The sequence below is a fragment of the Chamaea fasciata genome, unplaced genomic scaffold, assembly GCF_029207755.1.
Source record: "Chamaea fasciata isolate MVZ Bird 193981 ecotype frontalis unplaced genomic scaffold, bChaFas1.0.hap1 SCAF_1, whole genome shotgun sequence".
NCBI lineage: Eukaryota > Metazoa > Chordata > Aves > Passeriformes > Sylviidae > Chamaea > Chamaea fasciata.
Genome location: NW_027094086.1, coordinates 103,908,874 through 103,931,377, shown reverse-complemented (window position 1 = coordinate 103,931,377; position 22,504 = coordinate 103,908,874). Strand labels below are relative to the sequence as shown.

The 22,504-nt window shown below is 37.6% G+C and overlaps 1 protein-coding gene across 2 annotated transcripts in view; it reads right to left on the bottom strand.

The window, feature by feature from the left end:
• FBXL2 (F-box and leucine rich repeat protein 2) overlaps nucleotides 1–22,504 on the bottom strand; it is a 51,992-nt gene that overhangs the window by 7,642 nt on the left and 21,846 nt on the right. The window contains exons 3-11 of one of the 2 annotated variants that reach the window (XM_066191839.1): nucleotides 15,649–15,703; nucleotides 14,111–14,185; nucleotides 11,111–11,205; nucleotides 8,819–8,887; nucleotides 8,637–8,732; nucleotides 8,203–8,329; nucleotides 7,933–8,007; nucleotides 4,626–4,756; nucleotides 975–1,035 (exon numbers count right to left, since the gene is read on the bottom strand). In XM_066191839.1, the coding sequence (XP_066047936.1) occupies nucleotides 975–1,035; nucleotides 4,626–4,756; nucleotides 7,933–8,007; nucleotides 8,203–8,329; nucleotides 8,637–8,732; nucleotides 8,819–8,887; nucleotides 11,111–11,205; nucleotides 14,111–14,185; nucleotides 15,649–15,703 (784 nt within the window). Of the gene's footprint in view, nucleotides 1–974; nucleotides 1,036–4,625; nucleotides 4,757–7,932; nucleotides 8,008–8,202; nucleotides 8,330–8,636; nucleotides 8,752–8,818; nucleotides 8,888–11,110; nucleotides 11,206–14,110; nucleotides 14,186–15,648; nucleotides 15,704–22,504 lie in introns of those variants that run through there. The other variant, XM_066191848.1, reaches the window with a different exon arrangement.

Here is a 22,504-nt window from a genome sequence, read left to right as displayed (position 1 = left end):
TACATTAGAAAGAAGCCTTAAACCCAAATTTCTTTGCTAATCAATGCTGAAAGTATTAAAATAGGGTCTACTTTAAGGGTGGAAGGAAGCTGCATATCACACCTTGATACAACCAATTTTCTCAGAACAACATTCTGAGAGACCCCCAGCAAGCTTTCAGAAGTGCTATCAATATCTAATCATGACTAATTTCAGGAAACTGATTTAACCTTGTGACTCTGCAGCAGACCACACAGTGCCAAACCTCGGCTCAATTCCCAATTCGTTTTTTCCAGGAAGAGAAAAAAGAAGGTTTAAGAGCAGGCTTGAGGTGACTACCAAGAGCCTGAAGATGTAGTGCTGGACAATCAGAAAACCACTCTGTTTAACCACTGTGGTTACCAAAAAATACCCTTTTCATTCACATTAAATATCAGCAGCATAAATCCCATTTACAGAGTATAATTTTTGTGTTCAGATTTCTTAACTAGCAAGCACAGAAGTCTAACATGAAGCATTTGACACCTCCAATATGCTTACTGTACCTATTTACAGCACAGAAAAGGGCACAAGTGCTTGTAGTTTATAATGCATAATGTAAGTGTTCTGTAATTTAAAGTTATCCTCAGAACAATCTATTATATGCTGATTTTTGATGTAAATATGACAAGGGCATGTGTCATCAATGTAAGGGAAATTTGCCTAGAATACATAACATGAGTTTAGAATTATGTTAAGCATAACAAATTCAGTGGAAACAAACTGAAAAAGAGAGGAAAAAAGTGAAAAATGCAATGATAGATGGCAAATTAGATCAAGTTGCAGATCTAAGTATAATCCAGAAATAAAATAGCTTTTTAGTCCCCTCCTCCACTGGCTTCTTTCTACTTTAATTTTCCTCTTCTCATATTGCTTCCCAGCAGGACTGCATCAATTCACAGCTGCTCGGCAGCAATGGAACAGGGTGAGCTGGAACCTTCCGAAATGACCCTTACCCGTGCCAGAAGGGTAAACCCAGCATCTGTGAGATGTGAACATCTTGCAGCTTCCAAAATTCTGGAAAAGTTTTAAATGTTAAAGAAAACATTAACATAGAGAAAAGTAAATGCATTTGAGATACCAATCTGTCTTCTGTAACTTAAAAGTTCTCAATAGCAGAAGTATGTGTATATATACACATATATACACCCTCCCCCTATTTTTCACTGTCATTTGAAATTGAAAAGAAGACTTTTAATCCAGTTTATCGGAAGATTCTGAAAGTCACAGAATATTAAGTGGAAAAAAATTATACACAATTATAGTCATTTTAACCTCTCGTTTCACTAAAGGCATAGTGACCAATTTTTCTCATGTATTATCTGAGGAAAGATATGGGAAAACGAACCCTGAGTTAAGGAAAATGCAGATGAAGCCTGCATTTAAAACCTGTTATCTAAACACAGGCTGCTGGGAAGCCACAAAACTGAGAAAGTGCTTACTAGAAATCCCCTCAGAGCCTTACCATGAAGCACAATGAAGCAAGTTACCAGAAAGCAAGGAACTAAAAATCTCCAAGCCCACAGTAAGAACAACAAACTGTACCAACACAACCTTAAAGAAAACGACAGTGTTTTGGAAAGATAATCCTAGCACTCCTCCAAGAGGCACTGGGAAGCAGTACTGACCAAAAAAAAAAAAAAAAAAAAAACAACCCAAAAGGGCAATTGCCCCAAACAGCACCACTAGTATGCCCAACAGGTCTCCATCCCACTAATGATTTCTTATCTTTGTTTTCTTTGTCCTTTTTTTAATGAAGACTTTCCTTTGCAGGTGGAGCAAGTATCAAGATGAATAAGAGGAAACCACAGCGCTATGGGATGAGCAGCACAAACTAAGTGCAACTTACCACAGCAACCACTGCTGCTATACCAGGGCTGGTGGGGAGGAGGCAGCAGAAGAGGGACAAAAGAACTTTTTGTGGCAATACTGAGAGGCCTCCAGATCCTTTCAGTGGTTTAGGAGGTCATTAGAACACTCTCTAGAGAGAAAGTGCAAAGGGAAAAACCACAATGGGTGCAAGAACTAATTACAACCCCACCGAAGTACAGGATGTGGGGCTCTGACTGACTTTGCTGGATCAGCCTCTTCCCAAGCCAAAAGCAAGAGGGCAGCCAAGTTTAGAGCTGAGCAGCCCCATAGGCTTGCAAAGCCATTTTCAGAGTTCCAGTCTTCAACAAGATTCAAATATATGAGGAAAACTCAAGCCAAGTACAAGACAGGCACCTCTTCCCAAATGGATGATTCTAACACCTCTGAGACTTATTTGCAGACTCACATTCAGGAACTCTGTGCCCTTCCATCAAGGGCAGTTAGCAGCCTATCATAAAAAACTATCAGCTACTCTGAAAATTGCCTATGATACCAAACAGGAAGGGGGAAAACAACATCACCACAAAACCCCCCACAATTCAGGTCACATTTGTCACCCTTCTAACACCTTTCGTCAATTACTTGCTACAAACCCCATCTCATTACATGGCTGACTTCAAAGGGGGGGTGGACAAGAAATGACATCTGCAATGATATCCAAAATAGTGAGGATGCCCTTCCTGCACACCCGGTTGGAAAAGACAACTGTAGAAACAGAGGAATAAGAAATGAGAAGATAAACAGCTCTAGCTTTCCTAAGAAAGGGTGTGCAGTCAGGGCAGGAGAATGGGGATTGAGCTGTAGACACATATGCTACATCCATCAGGCCCCAAAATGAAAAAACAGGTTGAAAGGCAGCACGGAAATAATGAGCACAGTTCTAATTTTTGCTTTAGTTTTAGTGATTGTGCTTAAATACAGAAAGCTCATCCTTTTTCCTGTTACATCTGACATGAATTTCCCGCCCAGTGATTTGTGAAAAAGTACCTAACATAGGAGCTGATGAGGCAAAATGATATCCAAAGCAGATTCTCCACACTCGTGAAGAAAAGGTTCTCCAAGACAGACTCAGAGTTGCATTCATTGCCTGGAGTTGCTTTTTGGGCACACCTGGAATGTCTCTGCACTCAGCACCTCTACTCCTGTGGAATTAGCAGCTGGTGGGGCTAAAAGGAATATGATCCAAACTTTCACAGCCCCACCCAGACAAAGACATTCATGGTTCAGAGGTGCTTTTATTGACAAGCCTTACCAAAATATCTGTAAGTATTTTAGCATTAAAAAGTGCTAATAGAGGAAAAAAAAGAGAAGGTATCAAGCACCTGAAACAGCAAATGTAAAGAGGATGACAAGACATCCGTATGTTGATGTGAGATAAATATAGCTCAAGGGTCTGCTGAAAGCTTGACCTAAGTTTTTGTCCAAGGAGATATTTGTGACTGGTAACAGCTGAATCAGGGAGATGCAGCAGTATCATGGAAAGCAGCATAGTAGGACATTCAAAGTCCCGAAGTGAAGTGAGAGTAGCACACCACAGAAAATACTCAAAAATTTCCTAACAGGGCCAGCAAGTCCAACAGAGGCAGCAGAGTCTTCTTTCACACTCAACACTGAAATATTCAGAAAGTACAGAACAAATGTGGAATTATATTTCCCTTTGATTTCCAACATAATTTTTATCAGTTTTTTTTCCATCCATGATCCCAAAATTACCAGCTGTATCCTCTGTCCTTCCAACGTGCAGTAATCCTCAGCAGTAATCACTGCAAAGGGTCGTTTTCTTCCCCTGTGCTGTTCCTCATTACAGAAGGAGAGCAGCAGAAGCCTTCCCCCTTGTGGCTGACAGTTTTCCTACCAAAGTCGAAACAATTCCTGCTGCACTTGTACTGCCCTTGGAAAGAACTGCACAACTAACAGCAGTTTAGACCTGCTTTTATTTCCCATCTGAGACGCTAATTGAGAAAATGAGAGCAATAGTGGAAAACGACCAGCAATAACAGCACAGCTTTCTAGGGAACACCAGTAAGTATGCCAAAACGCTCCTAAGCCCCTAATAAATGTGAACAGGGACACAAAGGGGACTGTCAGCCTGGAATTGTCTTAAGGACAGGTTTTCTACAGTAAGAAAAGCTCTTTTTCACCCATTCAGATAAAGGAACAGTGTGTGTCAGCATATGGTACACTGGCATTTGAATGCAGCATCCCCTAATTTTTACAGACTACTCATTCCTCCACTCTGTGATTTAAGGATAATAAGTTCTGACTCCTGTGTGTTTCTGCCATAAATGGCAATCTGTCATCCAAAAATCTTATCTTTTTATTTACTTTACATTAAAATTAGAAGTATTATCTGTCTCTACAATATGTCTCCATAACCAGGGAGCTGCTGCATAACTGAGCTTTGGTTTTAAAGTCCACCACAACATATATGCTTGCACAAGTTACACCAATGTGGAAGTTTATATTATTTTTAACTGATAAGCCCCTATTGTCCAAAATATCTCTCATAAGTATCAGTCCTCAATGCTTGCAAAGACATGAGCCCACTTAAAAAAACCTCTTATTTTTCTGATATACAGTGAACTACATTAATATGAAGCTACAGAGGACCAGACCTCAAGTTTATATACTTCTAACTTAATGTTTTGGTTGCAAATGCAGCTCATCTTCAGAAGTGAATTTCTTAGATCAGACCAATAAGAACATGACATTCAACACACTCATGGCATACTCACTTCAGCCTTGGACAGTTCAGACCAAGTGCTGTGAGAGAAGCATCTGTCAGGTTGCTACAGCCTGAAACACAGAGTGACTGCAGTCTATGGCATCCTCTACAGATTTTCACTATGCCTTCATCTGAAATTTGCTGCAACACAGAAGAAGGTTGAAATTACTTCCTTATCAAGTAATCAGCCAAGAGCAAAACTCAAGACACTGCTACTGAACTGCTACTGTCACACTGTATATAACCAAGGCAACCCAGATTTTCAACCAAAAAATACAGTTGTGAAACCACATGCAATGATAACACTGAAGATAATCAACATTTACAATTCCTACTTAATTACGTATTTTTCCATAGACATTAAGTCCTACTGTAAGGTAGTCTGAAACACAAAGTGAGAGTTGTCTGTGGTTGTCTTCCTCTTTCACTTTGCTTTTGTTTTAAAATTTTTCACATATCTTTTTTTTTTTTCAATTGTGCTTACTTCTTATATATTGACGGGGTCCAGGTCTTTTGTTCCAGGGACTGTGTAAGTTTGGGAACAGTGCAAAAGAGATTTTAAAGCCCCACAGCACAAGAGCTAACCATCTAATTTGGTCTGGAGCAGTAGGACCCAAGGGCAAAATCCATACCTTCTGATGATTTTTGAAGCAAGAGTTGTAAGTAAACAATTACACATAATCCATTCTTTACAGAAGGTAAGTGTAAAAGCCAGATTTGCCCTACCCTATACAGGTGTCTTTAGATGAAAGATTTAATTCGAAAGAGGACTTTTCATTTCTCAAAAACATTTTGTAGTAGATATTCTGTAAGAAGTAACTCCAAATTTAGAACATGAATAAATAAGTTTTCTCTCTGAAACAGGAACTGTAAGAAATAGCCCCATTGCAGCTGCACACAAAATAGCAACAGGAACTGGATTACACTGTGTGTGCAAATACGATTTTGTTTACAAGTTTTCTGTTCTGGAAAAAGCTCTCTCTCCTCCTCCTCCTCACACTATGAATTTAATTTTTCTGCTGTGTGGAACAGGTTGTTTTATTTCCTTACTTAATAATACTCCTGCAATAGTAGCAAAGCCCTCCACTGTATTTTTAATAGAAAACACACAAGCCTTGTGTAAGCCCCTCATTTGTGTACACTCATACAACTGTAGCATGTTTCTGATCCTATTTCCCCAAAATAACCTTTCCCAGATGAAAACAGGATGAAAAATAGCAGTAGTTCAGCACAAAGGGAGACGATTCCAGCCCAGAAGTTTACATTTGCAACTAGTTCAGTCAAATTATTACCAGCAGAAAACTAGAAGCCTCATTTTCTCTTTGGGGATCCAGAAGGATTTGCATAATCTACAATTAAGAAGATAAGTTTTGGAGTTCTGTCCAAATCAGTCAGGTACTTCTGGATTTGACTCTCCAAAACCATGTTATTTTCTGTAACTGTTCTGTTTCCTTTGAGAAATACTCATGATGCTGTTACTGGGAAAAGGGACTGCTTTGAAGGTAAGGACTCTGCAAATTTTATGCTGCTGTAAAAAGCCCTCAAGTCATATATGAAAATTTTACACTCTGGAATTGCTTGCGATTTCAATGCCTGTACCACTGTCAGGAAAGAAAAGTGTTTGAAAAATGCCTGCAAGTCCCTGCAAGTTTCTCAGATCTTTCTCTACAGATGGCACCTTTCAGATGTATGGTTTCCAAAGCTAACACATGTTCATTGCATAGCTGCTCGAGCTGGCCTGGCACTTCACAGGGTCCATAAAACAGAGTCACTAGAATTACAGTGGGGGTCACATAAAGCACAAGGACACCTGCTGTGTAAAAATCCCTTTGATCATAATGAGTCTGGATGCTTCTGGAAGCATGCTTCCAGGCCACAGCAAGCAGGACACACCTCCAGTGAAATACAGCTTTAAGGCACATGTAATTAGGTAGCACACACAGACTGGCAACTCAAAAAACTCAAAGGAAAAAATACTTTTCCTGGGAGGTATTTATGTTTGTACTACACAACAACAGACATCCTGACCAAGGGAAAGCTCTGGTGCACTTTTGTGCTAATGCCACTGTTAAGCGGTAGATATAAGAACTGATTATCATCAGACCTCTTGAGATCCTTCCACAAAAATAGAAAAGGCTGGCCTTGATGTGTCTTATTAGTCTCAGGCAAAACTCAACGGAAAAAGAACTTGTGAGAAGGACAGCAAAAGGAAGAGTAAAAGGGGAGGAAATTACATACTGACTTATTTAAGTGTGGTTTTGACCAAAAGAAGGCACTTCCCTTCATTGCCATTATCTTTAAGTACCCAGCTTCAGTGGGCACCTACATTCACACTGAAAAATTATCTTTCACTAAACATCTAGATCATGGAAGCTCAAGCTTTTTATTCATATTGTTCTTATTTTCTGCAATTTTAATGTAATTTTTAAGAATCCCTAACACTCAAAAATATTCAACACTTCAAAGAAATCTATTAGGTTCAATCTTAACAAAAAATGTTCCCATGTCACATTCATTCTAGAATAATCTGGATAACAGAATTAAAAGTTTTTGCAGGTTTTTATGATACCTTCTAGCAATAAAACTAGAAAACTCATCAAAAACAAACAAACAAACAAAAATAAAATTTCATTATTCAACTCTGCATGCCTGAAACACTGAAGTTCTAATTTAATTCAGTATCTTTCAAGGTTTCAAAAGATCTGCCCTCTTGCAGGGCAAGAATGACGTAGATATATTTAAAATCTAAAAGAAGGCCTCTCCCATTCCTGAAAAGTCACATCAGAAACAATGGAAAAGAACCAGAGCCAAGAAAATTTGTGTTCTCTAAGTAGAATTAAAAGTACACGAATGATTCCCAGTCATTTCATTACTAATGTATGTGTTCTCCATCAATATTGGAAAGACGTGCCCTTCTGCCACTTGGATGGTTCTGAATCATCTTCAGTTATGATGCCATTACGTTCTACTCTATTATATAGCCCAGAACACAGCTTCTGCTCAATTAGAAACCTTAGAATTATGAATAGACCAAAATGCTATACAGTTCATGAAATTTGAATGAATGCAGTTAAGTCTTACTCTAGAGCTTACCACAGTTAAAAGATGTAACGAGGGGAAAAAAAATAACCCAACACTTCAAGTCAAAACTCAGTTGTAGAAACAGCCAGCTCATTTAATGCCACTATTCCACACAAAATCCTGTAAACTGCAGAAATGTACTATCTTACTTAAGTGTATAGCAAATCAGTTCATTAGCATTCAAAAATGATTTCTGATTTTTAGAGAATGTACCTTTGGAAGCTTCAAATACTTACTGTACATGACTGCAAATTCAGGATTACAAGATCATGACAGTGATTTTGAATGTGTTTCAATGCTTCATCTTCTAACTGTATTTAGTAATTAAATTGGACATAGGAAAAGAAACAAGAAATTAAAAGCACAGCAAAGCAGCCCAAAAGATGTACACATCTTGCAATATTGAACAAAATACAATAACAAAAACGACATTTTTTAATTCATGGAGATTTCAAAAATCCAAAATAAAATTTTACTCCTAAAGGATCACCCAAGCAATTATGTACCTGTGTGCAACCTCTAAGAAATAGAGCTTTTAGTCCACTACACCCTTTCACCAGTGCTTCAATACCATCCTTCGTAATCTGATCACACCAGGAAAGATTCAAATGTTCCAGATTTCTGCAACCCTCACTGGGAGAATTAAAAAAATACATAAAGTTAAATCCAGCCTTCAAATAGTCATAACAGTGGGAAACCCAAATTAAACACACTGTTAGAAATTAATGATAGCCAGTGGACTGTGCCAGGCCTCCACAGAAAAGTCATGAGAAAAGACCACACACAAGCACCACAGTCTACACCCCAGAAGTCCTAGATATAAAATACAGCCAGTGCTGATTCACAGTATAAAGGTTCAGCACCAATTTTTTAACTTTATTAAATGCTGAAAGGCTCTTCAAACACTTTTCTTTATACACAGAACACTGAATCTTCTTACCTTAAGCCTTTTAAAGAACTGTTTGTGATGGCTACACAGGATGTCAGATCCAGGTGTTTCAGCTTGGAACAGAATCGGCTAAGACTGTAACACGTGCTGCAAAACAGCAGACACACTAAAAATACCTTCAGCTACTTCTTTTTCCAAATTTTCCAATCAATCAAAAAACCTCTTTGACTTACCTGTCAGTGATTTTTGTGCACCCATTCAGATTTAAGTGCTCAATGTTTCTGCAGTTCTGTGCAAAGGTCCTAAAACAGCAACAAGAAGTTGAATTAATATAATGTCCCAAGTGCAATGAGGCCACAAGAGCACATTCTGTCCCATACCTCCTCCCACCTTGGTCAAAAAGCCCCAGAGTAATCACAAAGTATTCCTCAAATACATCTGTCTCAGTGGTTGCTTCTTCCTTTTCCTACAAGTTTTCTCCTGCAAGTTTCTGGACTTAGGGAAGGGTTGTTTCTCTCTCAAACACCACTTGGGGAAGTCGGTTATTTCTGCCATATATAAGCCAGAACTTGCTTCAAATACTGTAACAAAAAAAATTCAAAGGGCATAAACAGAAAGCTTCAAGTGTTACATCAGTTAAACATTAGGCTTTTGGGGGGAGTTTTTGCATATCTCATTACTGAAGCCTTTGCAAGTCTTAACAAGGAACTTGCTCCCACAGCAAATGGAAAGGGACACACCTGGTGCAATACCAAATTGTGACCTAAGCCTATTGAACTACCAGTGGAAAGCCCTGTAGGCTGCAAGTTGCTTCTATACTATTTTAAAAATTAAAAAGCCTCAGTGTGCATTACTGGGTATGAACTTTAAGAATGATTGGAGCTATTATACTGCTGAGAGCCTGTATGTATCATTATACTAATTACCCTGAAGAAATACATAAACTCTCTTTTCATCTGTGCAAAGTAATATTTACAGCTGCGTTGCATTTCAGAACACTGTTTTTATGCCCATGTTTCCTTCAACTGCATGGATTTTATTGGCAGGAGGGAAGGAAACACACAAAAACAGTTTTGTCTAGAGGCTTGCCCTGGTTAACAGATCTGACTACACACTCAGCTGGTAACAACTTCTGGCTCTCCAGTGTGGATTGAAAACAATGGAAAAAAAACCCCAGCAAGCAGCTACACTGGTGAGAGTTCCCAGTTGAATTCTCAAAACAGCTATTCCAAAATACATATACTGGAGGGAGATTTACAATCAAGACACTCTTCAAATCACTTGGAAAGACGTTACTCTTTGGAGGAACAGCAAACTGCCTCTGAGATTCAAGTGTGGGGCATGTCCTGACAGACCTGCCACAGGCATTCAATGCTTACGTGGCCAACATCTACATCAGTAATTGGTTATTTTACTCCAAAGTTGATGTAGAAGAAGGATAAATAGAGAAATTAGTATCACCCACAAAACTAATTGATCTGGAAACAACACAAATAGCCTTATAGGAAAAATCACTTTCAGAACAAGTATCTGAAAATTAATGCTGCATGAATTTACTAGACACAAAGTTTATGAATTGACTTATAAATTTTAGAAATAGCTAAAGGTCATAGGATAGGACACTAGTTTAATGCCCACTGCTTAACAAAATCTTTGTGCTTATATTTTCCACTTGAGAATGGCCACATTACATGAGACTGAACACCATCCAGCCCAGGCTCCAGGGAGAGAGGGGGAAAGCATAAATGAAAAGAGCCAGACGTCAAGCCTTCCTCCAAATGTTCTTTGAGCCCTAAAGCATTTGTGTTTTAGGGACCTGTCAGCTGGAGGTAGGATCATTTGGTTTAAATACTCACAGAAATATCCAGAAGAACCTGGCTAAACAGTTTGCATTGGAAAAAGCTTATACAGATTCAAACATTCTTACATAGATTCAAACATTCTTCTGGGAACAACCTGCACTGTTCAGCTCATAGACTGTGTGAAAGAAGGGTCACTGTCCTCTCTAGAGCCTCCCAAGATGTCCTTGCTGCCTGCCTGTTCTTATTTTAGACCAAGAAGAGAATCCCAGATATTTTCTGATTTTGTAGGCACTTAATTGTATCAGTCTTTATCCTGCCTCCTATTGCTAGGGTCACATCTTGTCCAGACTAGATGATAAACAATAAAATGACCACTAATCTTGATACCCTGACTATCGTAGGATGCCAGAGTATTGTCTGAAAACATTTTAGCCACTTGAAAATGGAGCAATATCAACATAATCCTAATGGAAGAAAAAGACCCGCTTCTGAAATGCACAGCTCTCATTTCTTAGTCCATTTCTGGAAAATAAAAATAGCTATATTTTGATCTCAAACTGATGATTCATTTAGTCAACATTAAAGTATTTAGTACTTACCTAAGTATCCCATTTTGGTCATCAGCCAGGACTCAGAAATACAAACAGACATGACAGTAATCTAAACTGCATTTGGTGTGCACGTTAGGAAACAAGTTATGTCTTAACAGAGAATTTTACTTACTTTAAAGAGGAGTCTCCAACACCAAGACATCCTCTCAGACTAAGCTGTCTCAGGAACCCACCACACCTTTTTGATATATTTTCCACAACACGACCCTTAAACCAAATAAAAGGAAGATTTAGCTGAGTTTTATTCTGACACAATATTCTAACCAAATTAAAAATCCCAGGAGTTAAGACAAGCTATACCCCACTAGACCTACAACTCTCTGAATTTCTTTCAGTACTTTAAAAGAAAGAACAGTTACCTGTTCAGAATCTCCCTCCACTCACACTCAGGTGCTATTCAATTCAATCTTTAATTCTCTCTTCCTTTTCTTCATCCAATCACACATAGCTCAACTTTTTGTCACAGCAGACCCTACCCATTAAGACTACCAAAATGGGCTTCAAGTTTTCTAAGATGTGTAGGGAACTGCCGCAGAGGTGGAAAGGGAGGCTTGGCCACTCCTCAAGGGTCCCAGTCACTCCTATGGCATGAAAGTTGAAATTGTCCACAGACACCTGCTTAGGCCAGTATGTCACGACAGTCTCCAGTAAGTCCCTGTTTAACAGCTCCTGCCATAGGGTTGCTTGCAATTGAATGGTGTCAAATACATCGGTGGGAGCAGCAGCAACAGGACTAATACCTAACAGTACTGTGCATTTTCTTCTCTCCCTTTATTTTTTGAAAGAAGAAATATGTATAGAATTGCAGGTCAATGGATTTTTCGTTGCCATGCTGTTACATTTTATTGTCCTTCTCTAATACTAACATCCTGGACATCACTATGGGAAAATATTTTCTTATCAGAGCTTGTTTCTTGGTCCATAAGTAATGTTGCTTACCTTATCACTCCGAAAATTTTACACCAAAACAAACAAACTGAAAATCATATATATTTTAAAATCTTTTCAATTAATCAGTATTATTTCTCAGCAAAGGCCAAATACCTTTACTGTAAGGATAAATTCTTCAATTCATAACATATAATTCAAGTTCAATTTACATTGCAGAAAAAAGCCAAATCCTAAAGAATTATTCAAAGAAAATACAAACAAATAATGAGATAAGTTTTCCCAAACCCATTTATTTCTTCCATCACATAAAACCACCCCAAACGCAGCATACTAAAGAAGTCAACTTTAGTGCATTCAAATGCATTTAGCTGTTTGAATAATTCCTCACTCAAAACCCCCAATTTTTCAACCTATCTCAGCTTACAATTGGTTCCACATACCAAGAAATCCTAAGGTACTTTTAAATTCAAGATCACACATTTTTGATATAGAAGAAACACTTTTTATAGAGTTCCCCCACACACACTTTATTCTCTACCATGTGAAGTCTTAAATATAGAAAACATCACAATACCTAATTTTTCATAATTTGACATTCTCAGATCACATACTGACTGAAAAATCACCAAACACCACAACGTCCAACTGAGCACAAAGTTGTTCAAATACAATTGGGAGCTTTTACCTGCCCTAAATTCACAGACAAAAATTACCTTACTAAAACAGCTAAAGAGAGTGATTAGACACCAAATATGAAACTATTTTGTTGAAGAACTGATTTGTGTAGTAATTTCTTGTTGAACACACTTTTATGAGTAAAATTAAGGGGTGTATATTACAAATGTACTTAAATATAATATACTGAAGTAACTGAATTGCTCCAAACCACAATAGCTTTTTATAGCAAAAGAAGATCATAACTTAGTTTCACTCCCTCTCCTGAATCCCGTGCTACAAATATCTCAGCATCTCAGAGGGCAACACCTCTAGGTAAAATATATGACAAAAATATTGAAAACTTCAAAATACAATATGGTGTTTCTAAATACCAAACTGATTGCAAACACAGAAAAAGCCTATCAACAGGAAGGACTGCAGACCTGTGGAGTTTTACTTTATTTCTTAGCAGACGAGGAACACAAGATTTTTAAAGGCAACTGAAAAAGTGACATTAAACCTCCAAGTCTTCTTTTACACATTTAGATTGAGGCAGATGCCAAAAATCTTTCTCCTACCTCTGCAAGATACTGTTGTTTAAGATGAGTAGAGCACAGGAGTTGGCAATAAAGTTTGAAAAGAGTGGTGAAAAAAATTTACCCTCTATGTTACTGTAAAGCTTTAGGAACAGTTTGTACCATGGTTAGCAAAACATAGCAAATGAAACACATCTGGAATTTATTCATGCAACTAAGAAGCTAAAACATAAAATACAGAACCAAATCTATTATTGTAGTCTACATTTAATCTGTATCAAACAACAAATAATAAACCAGTTCAGACTGAATCAAGGAATTGTTGTTCCCCACTAATTCTTTTTTTCATTTTCAGATGTCATATTTTATTTTGTTATGCACATATATGATAGCATTAATTCAGACATATTTTTCTTACAGAAGACAAGTCTGCCCTGAACCCTTTCATTATATACTGGAGAGGACTCCACTTCACATGTACCTGCATTTCACACAAGGTTCAAACCTGATACAAGAAATGGTCATAAAATGGCAATCAGATACACACCAAATCAAATCTAGGCAAGCCTGCAGTAAGAAAAGTTGTCCAGCATTTTAATGCTTCAATCTCCAAATCCTATAGCCAAGTGTCCAGTGAGCTTCCAGCACTAGATGGCCCCCTCATCGAGGGATTTGGGAGGAGTAAAACTATCTAGATCATAAAAGCGATTACAAGAAACTCACTCCATCTAGAGGCACCGTTTACACCTTTCCTTTCTGGAAAACAGCAGAACCCTATATGCATATGATATATGAAAATCATCTGATACACAGCTGACAACCAAAACTGAAACACACATCCAGGGGGAAAAAAAAAAAAGGCAAATACAAAGTTCTTTTCCATTTGCTCCTTCATAGTACTATTTTCCTGAACTTAGTCTTTAAAACATGTGAAAACAAGCAGAATATACAGGGCACTCAAAACGGGCTATGCTCTTAAACATCTCCATAGGAAAGAAAAATATCCTAAAAATAAAAAAGACACTAACCTCTATATCCGTTTGGAAGTTAAAGAGGTCTATTCTTTGCCAATTGCTTCCATCCAGAGCTAAAACATTCCATGCCTACAGAAAACAAATACAGTTCTTTATTACCTCTACTGCCCACTCCCTTCATTTTCCTCTCAGTAATGCAAGTATTACAAACTTGACAATTTCAGGTAGCATTTAAAAAAAAATAAACTGTAGATACTAGTACTCATACAGTACAAAGTAGTTAAAACATAGAATTTGCAGAAATGAATCTCAAATCTCCTAAATGGATTACACTTCAAAGGTTAACTTGTGGCTACAAACCATACGGGAAAACAAGATATTAAATGTGAAGCACGTACACAGAAAGATTTAACCCTCCGTTCTTAAAAAGCTTTTGTAAAGTTTTCCTAATGAGTTGCTCTTGCTAGATCTAAATGGAAGAAAGTAGCTGCAGATGAGATTCCTTTCAATAAAACCACAGTTCCTCAACCTCACTAGTTACTATTCTGAGAAAACAGAAACCTTTCAGAAAACTGCTGACTTTCCACTATTACGACCAGGCCTTTCCTTTACATGTGCTAAGTTACATGTTTGAGAGCTTGTCCCTCACTGTTGAAGCAATAGTTGCTCAAAGTAAAGCAAAATTAAAAAGCCAGAGAAACACAGATATATGCAGAAAATGAGGAAAAAAAAAAAAAAAGAATACCCCATCCAACCCACAGGTAGTTTTCAGAGAAATATACAATTTATTCAATTACTTTGGTTTTCTAATGAGTTTTGTAGGTTTTAGATGAAACCTGATGTCACCTGACTCACAAGACCTACTGAAGTGGCAGGACAGTGTGATATGGGTAAAGCACGAAATAATTACACACTTAATTATACATTTAAACAAATAAACAACCAATTAAACCCCAAACCAAACCCAACTGTACGAGAAGGAAGAAAAATATGAAATAAAGTTTATTCATGTTGTATAATAATATAGTTCATTGTACACAGCTGACATAGAAATGGACTATTATTCATTTTATTTCAAGAAAAAAATTAAGACAAGCTAAACATAAAAACTTAGCATGCCTTCACTAATATCTTGTGTATGCCTTTTTCCTCCACTAGTACTCCATCTACTTAACACCTTTTGTACTTGGCAAGAAAATGATGGATGTACTCCTTAGACACATCGTGCACATTACCAAACTACATGGAATGTTAAGCAGCAATTACATCTGAAAAATAGTGTTATACAGCCACATGCTTTATAAAAAGCAAATGCCATCTTGCCAAACTGGACTTAATCCCTTCTCCAGATACAGAGCATATGCGACTGGATATCTTTTCCACAGCCTTTAGACAGAACTCCTCTACACAGCAACTAGGTCCACATCTACATGCAAAACTGGGACCACTGTTCATTTGTTTTAATAAACTAAGAGACTGAGAAAACATTTTTTCTTTTTTAACGGGAAGCAGATTGCAATGAATCCAATTATTTGCATGTAATTAAGAGAATAGCATAGGGAACACCAAAAAACCCCAGGAAAAATACATACCTTAGAAACTTGTGCACAGCGACACAAAGTAACTATGTCCAAGAAAGAAAATATTCTAGAAAGAAAGGAAAACAACTACAATTAAAATGTTTAATTATAAATTTGGACTACTGTGTGAACTTATGATTCTGTACTTCTATGGAAAGACACCAGTTATAAAAGAAGCAGGTTAAATGCCATATGAGTGTTTTACCAAATTATTTTTGGTTATTGAGACTTACAGAATAGTATGACAGCTATAATCTAAAGACAATCAATACCAACACATGAGAACATAGCACCCAGCAGGTGCTGCTTCTGAAAATCTATTTCCTGTTCCTTCTCCCTACTATAGCAAATAATTTTTTCTTCTTAATTCAGAGAAACTAGCTTATATTCCTTTAATTGTGCTACAATTAAAGAAATAACTTGCACAAATACAGATGAAGATTTCGGAGGTTGGTGAAGAGTAAGAAATAAGATAACACACAGATAAATCCAAGTTCAAAAATCTAAGTATTAATACAAGAAACAATGACCCAAATTTCTGAAAGGGTTTCACATTGACCACCAAGTCTAACACAGTATCTTTTTTTTTTTTTTTTTTTTAATTTACTCTACAAGAAACAACTACAGCTGAAAATTCAGATTTACTATTCTGATCATGGAACCAGTTTCTCAGGGTTGTCAATTCTTAATAGTTTACAGAAAGAAATTTTTCACTGTCAAAATGAATTTTGCTAAGTACCTATTCCAAACACCAATAAAATTGGTTCAGAGAATGCTCTCAGTGAAAAAGAAACCATTAGTTTAAGCATAAAGTACAGATCCTATAAAAAATCATTTTATATTACAGAGAATGAAAGCCATGAAATATATGAAAGATGTTCCTACTATCTCCTTACCGAGGAGCTTTTCCAGTCATCAAAACCATGAACAGTAATAAGAACAATTTCATATTACAATTAGATGTTACCATTGAGGAGCAAACAACTGGTAAGAGATATTGAATTTAAACACGTAACATTCTGGTTACTGTTTTTCAAATGAAAATCTGAAGCTAGAGCTCAAATGGATGCCTACATGTTAAGCACTGTTTTAGCTGTGGTAAGAGTAAAAAATGTAAGGAAAGTATTACTTAAACATAACAACCTTCTGGGCATTCATTATGATCACTTCAGATAGTAGTGTTCCAATATTTCATTTGACACCTGGAAGTTTTTCTCTTTTTTACCATACAGTAATATACTTTCTCAAAAAAAAACCTAATAGCCAAGCAAACAGAAGGAGAGATCTTTTCAGAAGCTATGAAACACTTAATAAAATCCTGTCAATAACATTTATTTTGATAGCATCTATTTTGACATTTGAACATCCTTTCTGAGGCCTGTCCACTTTAAGGAAACTCAGTGGCATTTAATGCACCAAGTACACAACGTGCTCAGAAAATCACTGGACTGTTCAGATAAACACTGGAAAGTGTTCTCTCTCTTTGAAGAGCAGCATAAGTATAAGCGACTCACCAGGAACTCTCATCTGAAATCACCTTTCTCCCCACCATGAGGGAAATGTCAGAAGATGAGGGTGTGGAGATTACACGAGAGAGAGCTGCCAAAGCTTCTCGGCTTGCAGAAGCTTCCTCATAGAACCACTGTGAGAGTGGAACCTGAGAGTTATCTCAGATTTACAGAAGCACAAAAGACAGACTTCCACGTTATTTGTAACAGAGAAAGAACTTGTGACACAATACTCTTGCCTAAATAAGAACGTGACATGCTTTAGAAGTGAGGTATGCAGTTCTACTAAAATAAGAAACAACAGAAGAAATTGTAAGGTGTTGAGGAAAGGGTATTTTATACACCCCCACCACTCCTGAGTTGTCTGGCACTCTGTCTTCATATTTCATTGTTTAATGCTGTTAAGAGATTAACACTGATGCAGGACTTCTGCTAAAAAAAAAAAGTTTAACTAAAACCAAATGGAGAACAGATGTGTTTATTCTTGTTTCATGCTGTATGAAGTGACCTTTCAAAAAGTTAAAAACTGAAAGTGGTTATTCTATATAAAGAGAAGAAATATTTTAGCAAGTGTAAACATTTGTGATGCTTTTAGGGGTTTTTTTTGTTGCTGTTCTAGAGAAGAACCTTTCCTGCCAGGTAGCCCAAGTTGTCCCCATCAAAACATGTAACAGCACTGACAAATTATCATCAATCAAAAGCACAATTATTACCCTTCGCTTACTAAGTACAAGAGGCAAGAAATGCCAGTAAATGCTTTTATAATTCCAGAGGCATCTTGCACACGTGCTTGAAAACACTTTTCCAATGCTTTTCTATTTATTTACCCTCTATAATACAGTCTTTCAAGTGTACCACTAACACACCCTTGTCTCCTTGCAATCCCACAGAATTACTAGCAAATCTTTATCAGTCAGGAAAACTAGTCAAAAAGGCACATGACTCTGAAGGTTCAAGTCATTTCAAGTCTTTAAAAGACTTCAGTCTTTAAAGACTTAAAATGCAACCAACAAAATGAGATGCAAACACTGACACTGTCAGTCATCTGTCAGTGTCAGATAATGACATTATCTGGCATTTGGGTGAAGGACCATCAGCAGGCATTTGCAATTTTAAAAAGTGGAAAAAACTACCAAGCAGGGCAGCTGGTAGTTGTATAGCACTTCTGTCCTCTACGACCACAGCTACGTAGGTGGAAGCAGCCAGCAGCAGGATGCATTTCCACTTCAGTCTTTGGCATGTATTAAACAAGGAAATGGAAATTAAGTAAATAAATTCACAGTAATGTTTAGGATCATCTATTCTGAGTTCTAGTGTCCCATTCAATTCTCCATGGTTAGCCTGTATGAAGCTCAAGAAGCTCACTTACCAACACTTGGAGTCCTTCAAGCCTTTTCATCTCTAGGCACACACCACACTGGACACTTGCCTCATGAGTTTGGCCTTGGAGACCTTTCAATGTTAACAGTCCCCACACCACATGAGAGCTTCATGCCAAAGGCACAGAGTGGTATAAGCTTAGAGCTCCTCAACTCCCTCATGGCAAACTAGCATTTGGGTAAAGCCTAAAAGGATCTATTCTTTATTTGAAAGCCCTCAAGACATGGAAAATCATCACCTTCTCTGGTAGTTTGTTCCACTGGTTAATCACTCTGTCAAAATGTTTCCCTTATGTCCAGTGTGAACGTCTGACTTCCAGCTCTATGCTGTTTTCTACTTTTCTTCACCAAATTAAAGAGTGTTTTAGCAGTTCATACTTTCTCCTCACCGAGTTTAAAAGCCACTTATCATGTCATCTGTAATTCCTATTTTAACAGTTGTTTTACTTTAGTTCTTTAAATCTCCTTTTCTCTGCCCATTATTTTTTCAGCATGTTTCTTCAAATGTAGACATCAGAAGCATGTGCAGCATTAAAAAATTTATTAGTATCAACAAAGCTGCACACAGACACGAAAGATGATTTCATTACCCCCATTTTCAAAGCCATTTCAGGCCATTTTAACAGCCTTCCTGACACAGCATCAGACAAAAATCTTACAGAATCTCACCCATTTCCCCATCACACCCTGCTCTGGGAGGACACAAGCCCAGGCCACAGCTCTTTCTGCAGCATTCCTTACTCCTGCATATCTATCAATGTAAAACTAATCTTGTTCGAACACACACAATTTATCATGTTATTAATGAAATTCTTTAGGAGTGCCATGTCTTCATAAGGGTTAACCATTACAGTTCTTTTGTGTCATCTATAACTTAATCTCTTTAACATGCGCTGATAAACTGCACACACATTGTTCACTCTTAAAATAAAAACACCAAATGCTAGAAGTCAAAGGCTTAAGTAGAAACATGTAATTTTGGTTAGTAAAGCAAACCAAAGTTTTAAATTGAAAGAATGGTATTGTACAATGACTTATTTTCCAAAAAACTGAAACTGTCATATTCCTCTCTCTCAATTTTCTACCAAACAAATCTGTGGTGAATTTTTCCACTGCATACTGAATAGAAGACTGAAATTTCTCATTGTCTCCCTCTTGCCTGCTTAAAAGTGCTGCAGTTAATTCATATTTTTCTAGTCCTGGAATTTGCTTGATATTCAACACTCACCAAAATTCAGCATAAGAGGGTCACAGACCTAGGTCACCTTTTTGAGACACATTCACTGCAATGTATATGGTTCTGCCAATAAGAAGTGGTTATCTATGGTCTCCATCATCTTCCCATGTATTTCCACATGTGCTTCATTATTCCCTTGTGCTGTAAATAGACTGTCCAATATCTTTCCAAACACAGAGACAGCTGACTCCTAACATTGTTTCCTTCCCTAAGGAGCCACAGAAAGAAACAGCTATTTCTCAAAACCCCAACATAACAGCGTACCTCCTACAGAGAGAGAAATCAAAGAGTGCAAGAGTCAAACTGCTTCTCTCTTGCTTTTGTAAGGCCCTTCCACATTTGATCAAATGAAGAATAAGCTTTTGAAGTAATATCCTGGCAATTACTCATAGTAGATATTTTGATACAATGCTATAAGAATTGATAAAAAGTGGATAACAATATGCATGCAGTGAGTACCACTCACAGACACTTCCTAGAAATTCTGGCCCTACCCCCAGAATTTGGTATGAAAGACCTGGTAATTTCTAAAAAGCTTCACCAAAAAGCTAAGATATGGGTTTGTTTATAACTGACTTGTAAATGGAATTCGACATCAGAACTTTTGGTTTTCACTGTGTTTAAATTTATGGCGGCTTCACAGGCAAGGATGGTAACAAACTTCATCAAAATGAAAACCAAAGTAATAATGATGAGAAATGCCTTACTGAAGACAGCACATCAAGTAGATAACCTGCTTAGAAGATCCTTTCAACCTTACCACACTGACCAGCTGTTACAAAATATGCACACAACAAATCTGTTATGTCTTCCCCATTTTAGACTATGGACTTCTTACTGATTTGTACAATTCCTTGCATAGCAAATCTGTTCGCATTAAAGTCCTTCACAAGCAATATGGAAGAGTAAAGCCTGCATGCATGGAGAAGTATCAGAGAGACAAAATACAGCTTTCACAGCTTTGATCTGCATTTTTTAGTATTTTTTTCTTAGAATTTTCTCCACACATGCCCAAGAAACAGTAGAAATGGGCATCAGACACTCTCAGTTCGCTACTTGTGAACACACACACTGGCAAAGTCTGATAACCGCCATAGAAACTGTCTTGTATTTCTCCTAAAATGTCATACTTAGTAAATACAAACCATATTTACAATTCTTTATACATGGAAGGTTTCTCTTCACCATTTGTCCGCTGTTTAAATAAATATCCTACTGAGGTATGAGGCATCTCATGGTTAAGTGTAGTCCAGCAGTACATACAAACACTAGAATAAAAATAGGCAGGCTAGAAAACATACCAGCAAGATAAATAACTCATAGCCATAATCTAGAAAAGCAGAATCTTTAATGAATATTAAATTCAATAAATAAATTTATATTTATATGATTAACAGTGTTAATGCTGGTGTACTTCTGAACTTCACCAACTTTGCAGCTAAATCCTGTAATATCTGATGCAATAAAACCACAAAATAACACTCGTCCTGGAAAGATAACCGAGGCATATTTAAATCTTTAAGGAATTTGACTATTTTGTATCAAAAAACAAGTTATCTTTTCTGTCAGGCTTGTTTCAGTAGCAGAAGGCAGAGGAACACCAATTGCTACACAAAGCACACATCCATCCACTCATCCAATGCTTGACCTTCCAGGTAATTTTTTTTTTTTTTTTAAAAACCCTTTTCATTGCAGATGAGCTATTTCCTTAAACTTGAAACTCTGTTACATGCTCCAAAACTTTCTAGTAATTTAACCCTGCAGTTCCCACTTGTAAACAACTCAGGTCTTTCTCAGTTGATCTCCACAGAAAGTCTTTCAATAACAAATGTGGAATGAAAGAACACTTCCTTGCAAGCCAAACCTCCTTTTCTTTCACCAAGGTACTTATTACTAGAGACCATTGACGTAAGTATTGGCAATTGCAAAATACTAGGCTGACTACAGGGTGTCTGACACCTACTTTCCATTGGAACAGAAATCAACTTTGCTGGATTCATTTTAGAGAGGACAGTATCTAACCTTTTATGCTCTATATGTTACTTGCAAGACAAGTGGATCCTATTACTCATTCTTTGAAAGTTAGTTTTATTTATTTGTAAAGTATGTCCATGTGTAACAACACAACAGCAATCTTTTCAGATATTCTCAGTATCTGAAACAAAATGTGCAATGATAAATTCAAAAAGGGCCAATTCTGTTTAACTTTTCAGCCTCAGTGTCTTGGTTTAGGAAGACAGGTATCTGCTAGGTAAAATTACAATCAGAGGCTCTTTGGCAAAGATTTGGGAAATAGGAATAGCAGTTCTTTACTAGTATGTAATACAAAGCAAACGAACACAAACACCCCCCCCCCCCCCCCCCCAAACAACTACAGCATTAATGACAAACGACAACAGTACCAAGAACCTTGAGGGCTTTGTTTCACAAAACCCAGGGCAGTTTGGTTTCGGTGTCCCTGCAGGATCCTCAGAGCACCAAGCTGAAACAGTGGAAAAAAGTCCCGGGCTGGTAGCTGGGATGGCAGGGTGTTCCGACAGGCAGGGGCAGGATGTCCCGGCAGTGCAGGGTGTGCAGGGTCACACTGTAGCAAGAGGAGCAGCGCCAAAGAAGCCGATGGCGAGGCAGGGCCTGGACCAGCTCCCACGGGTGGCCGGGAAAACTCCGGATTCAGGCCGACCCGGTGATAGTAGATTTCCCAGGACTGGATCCCTTTGGCCACAGTGAAACTCCTCCAGCCAGCA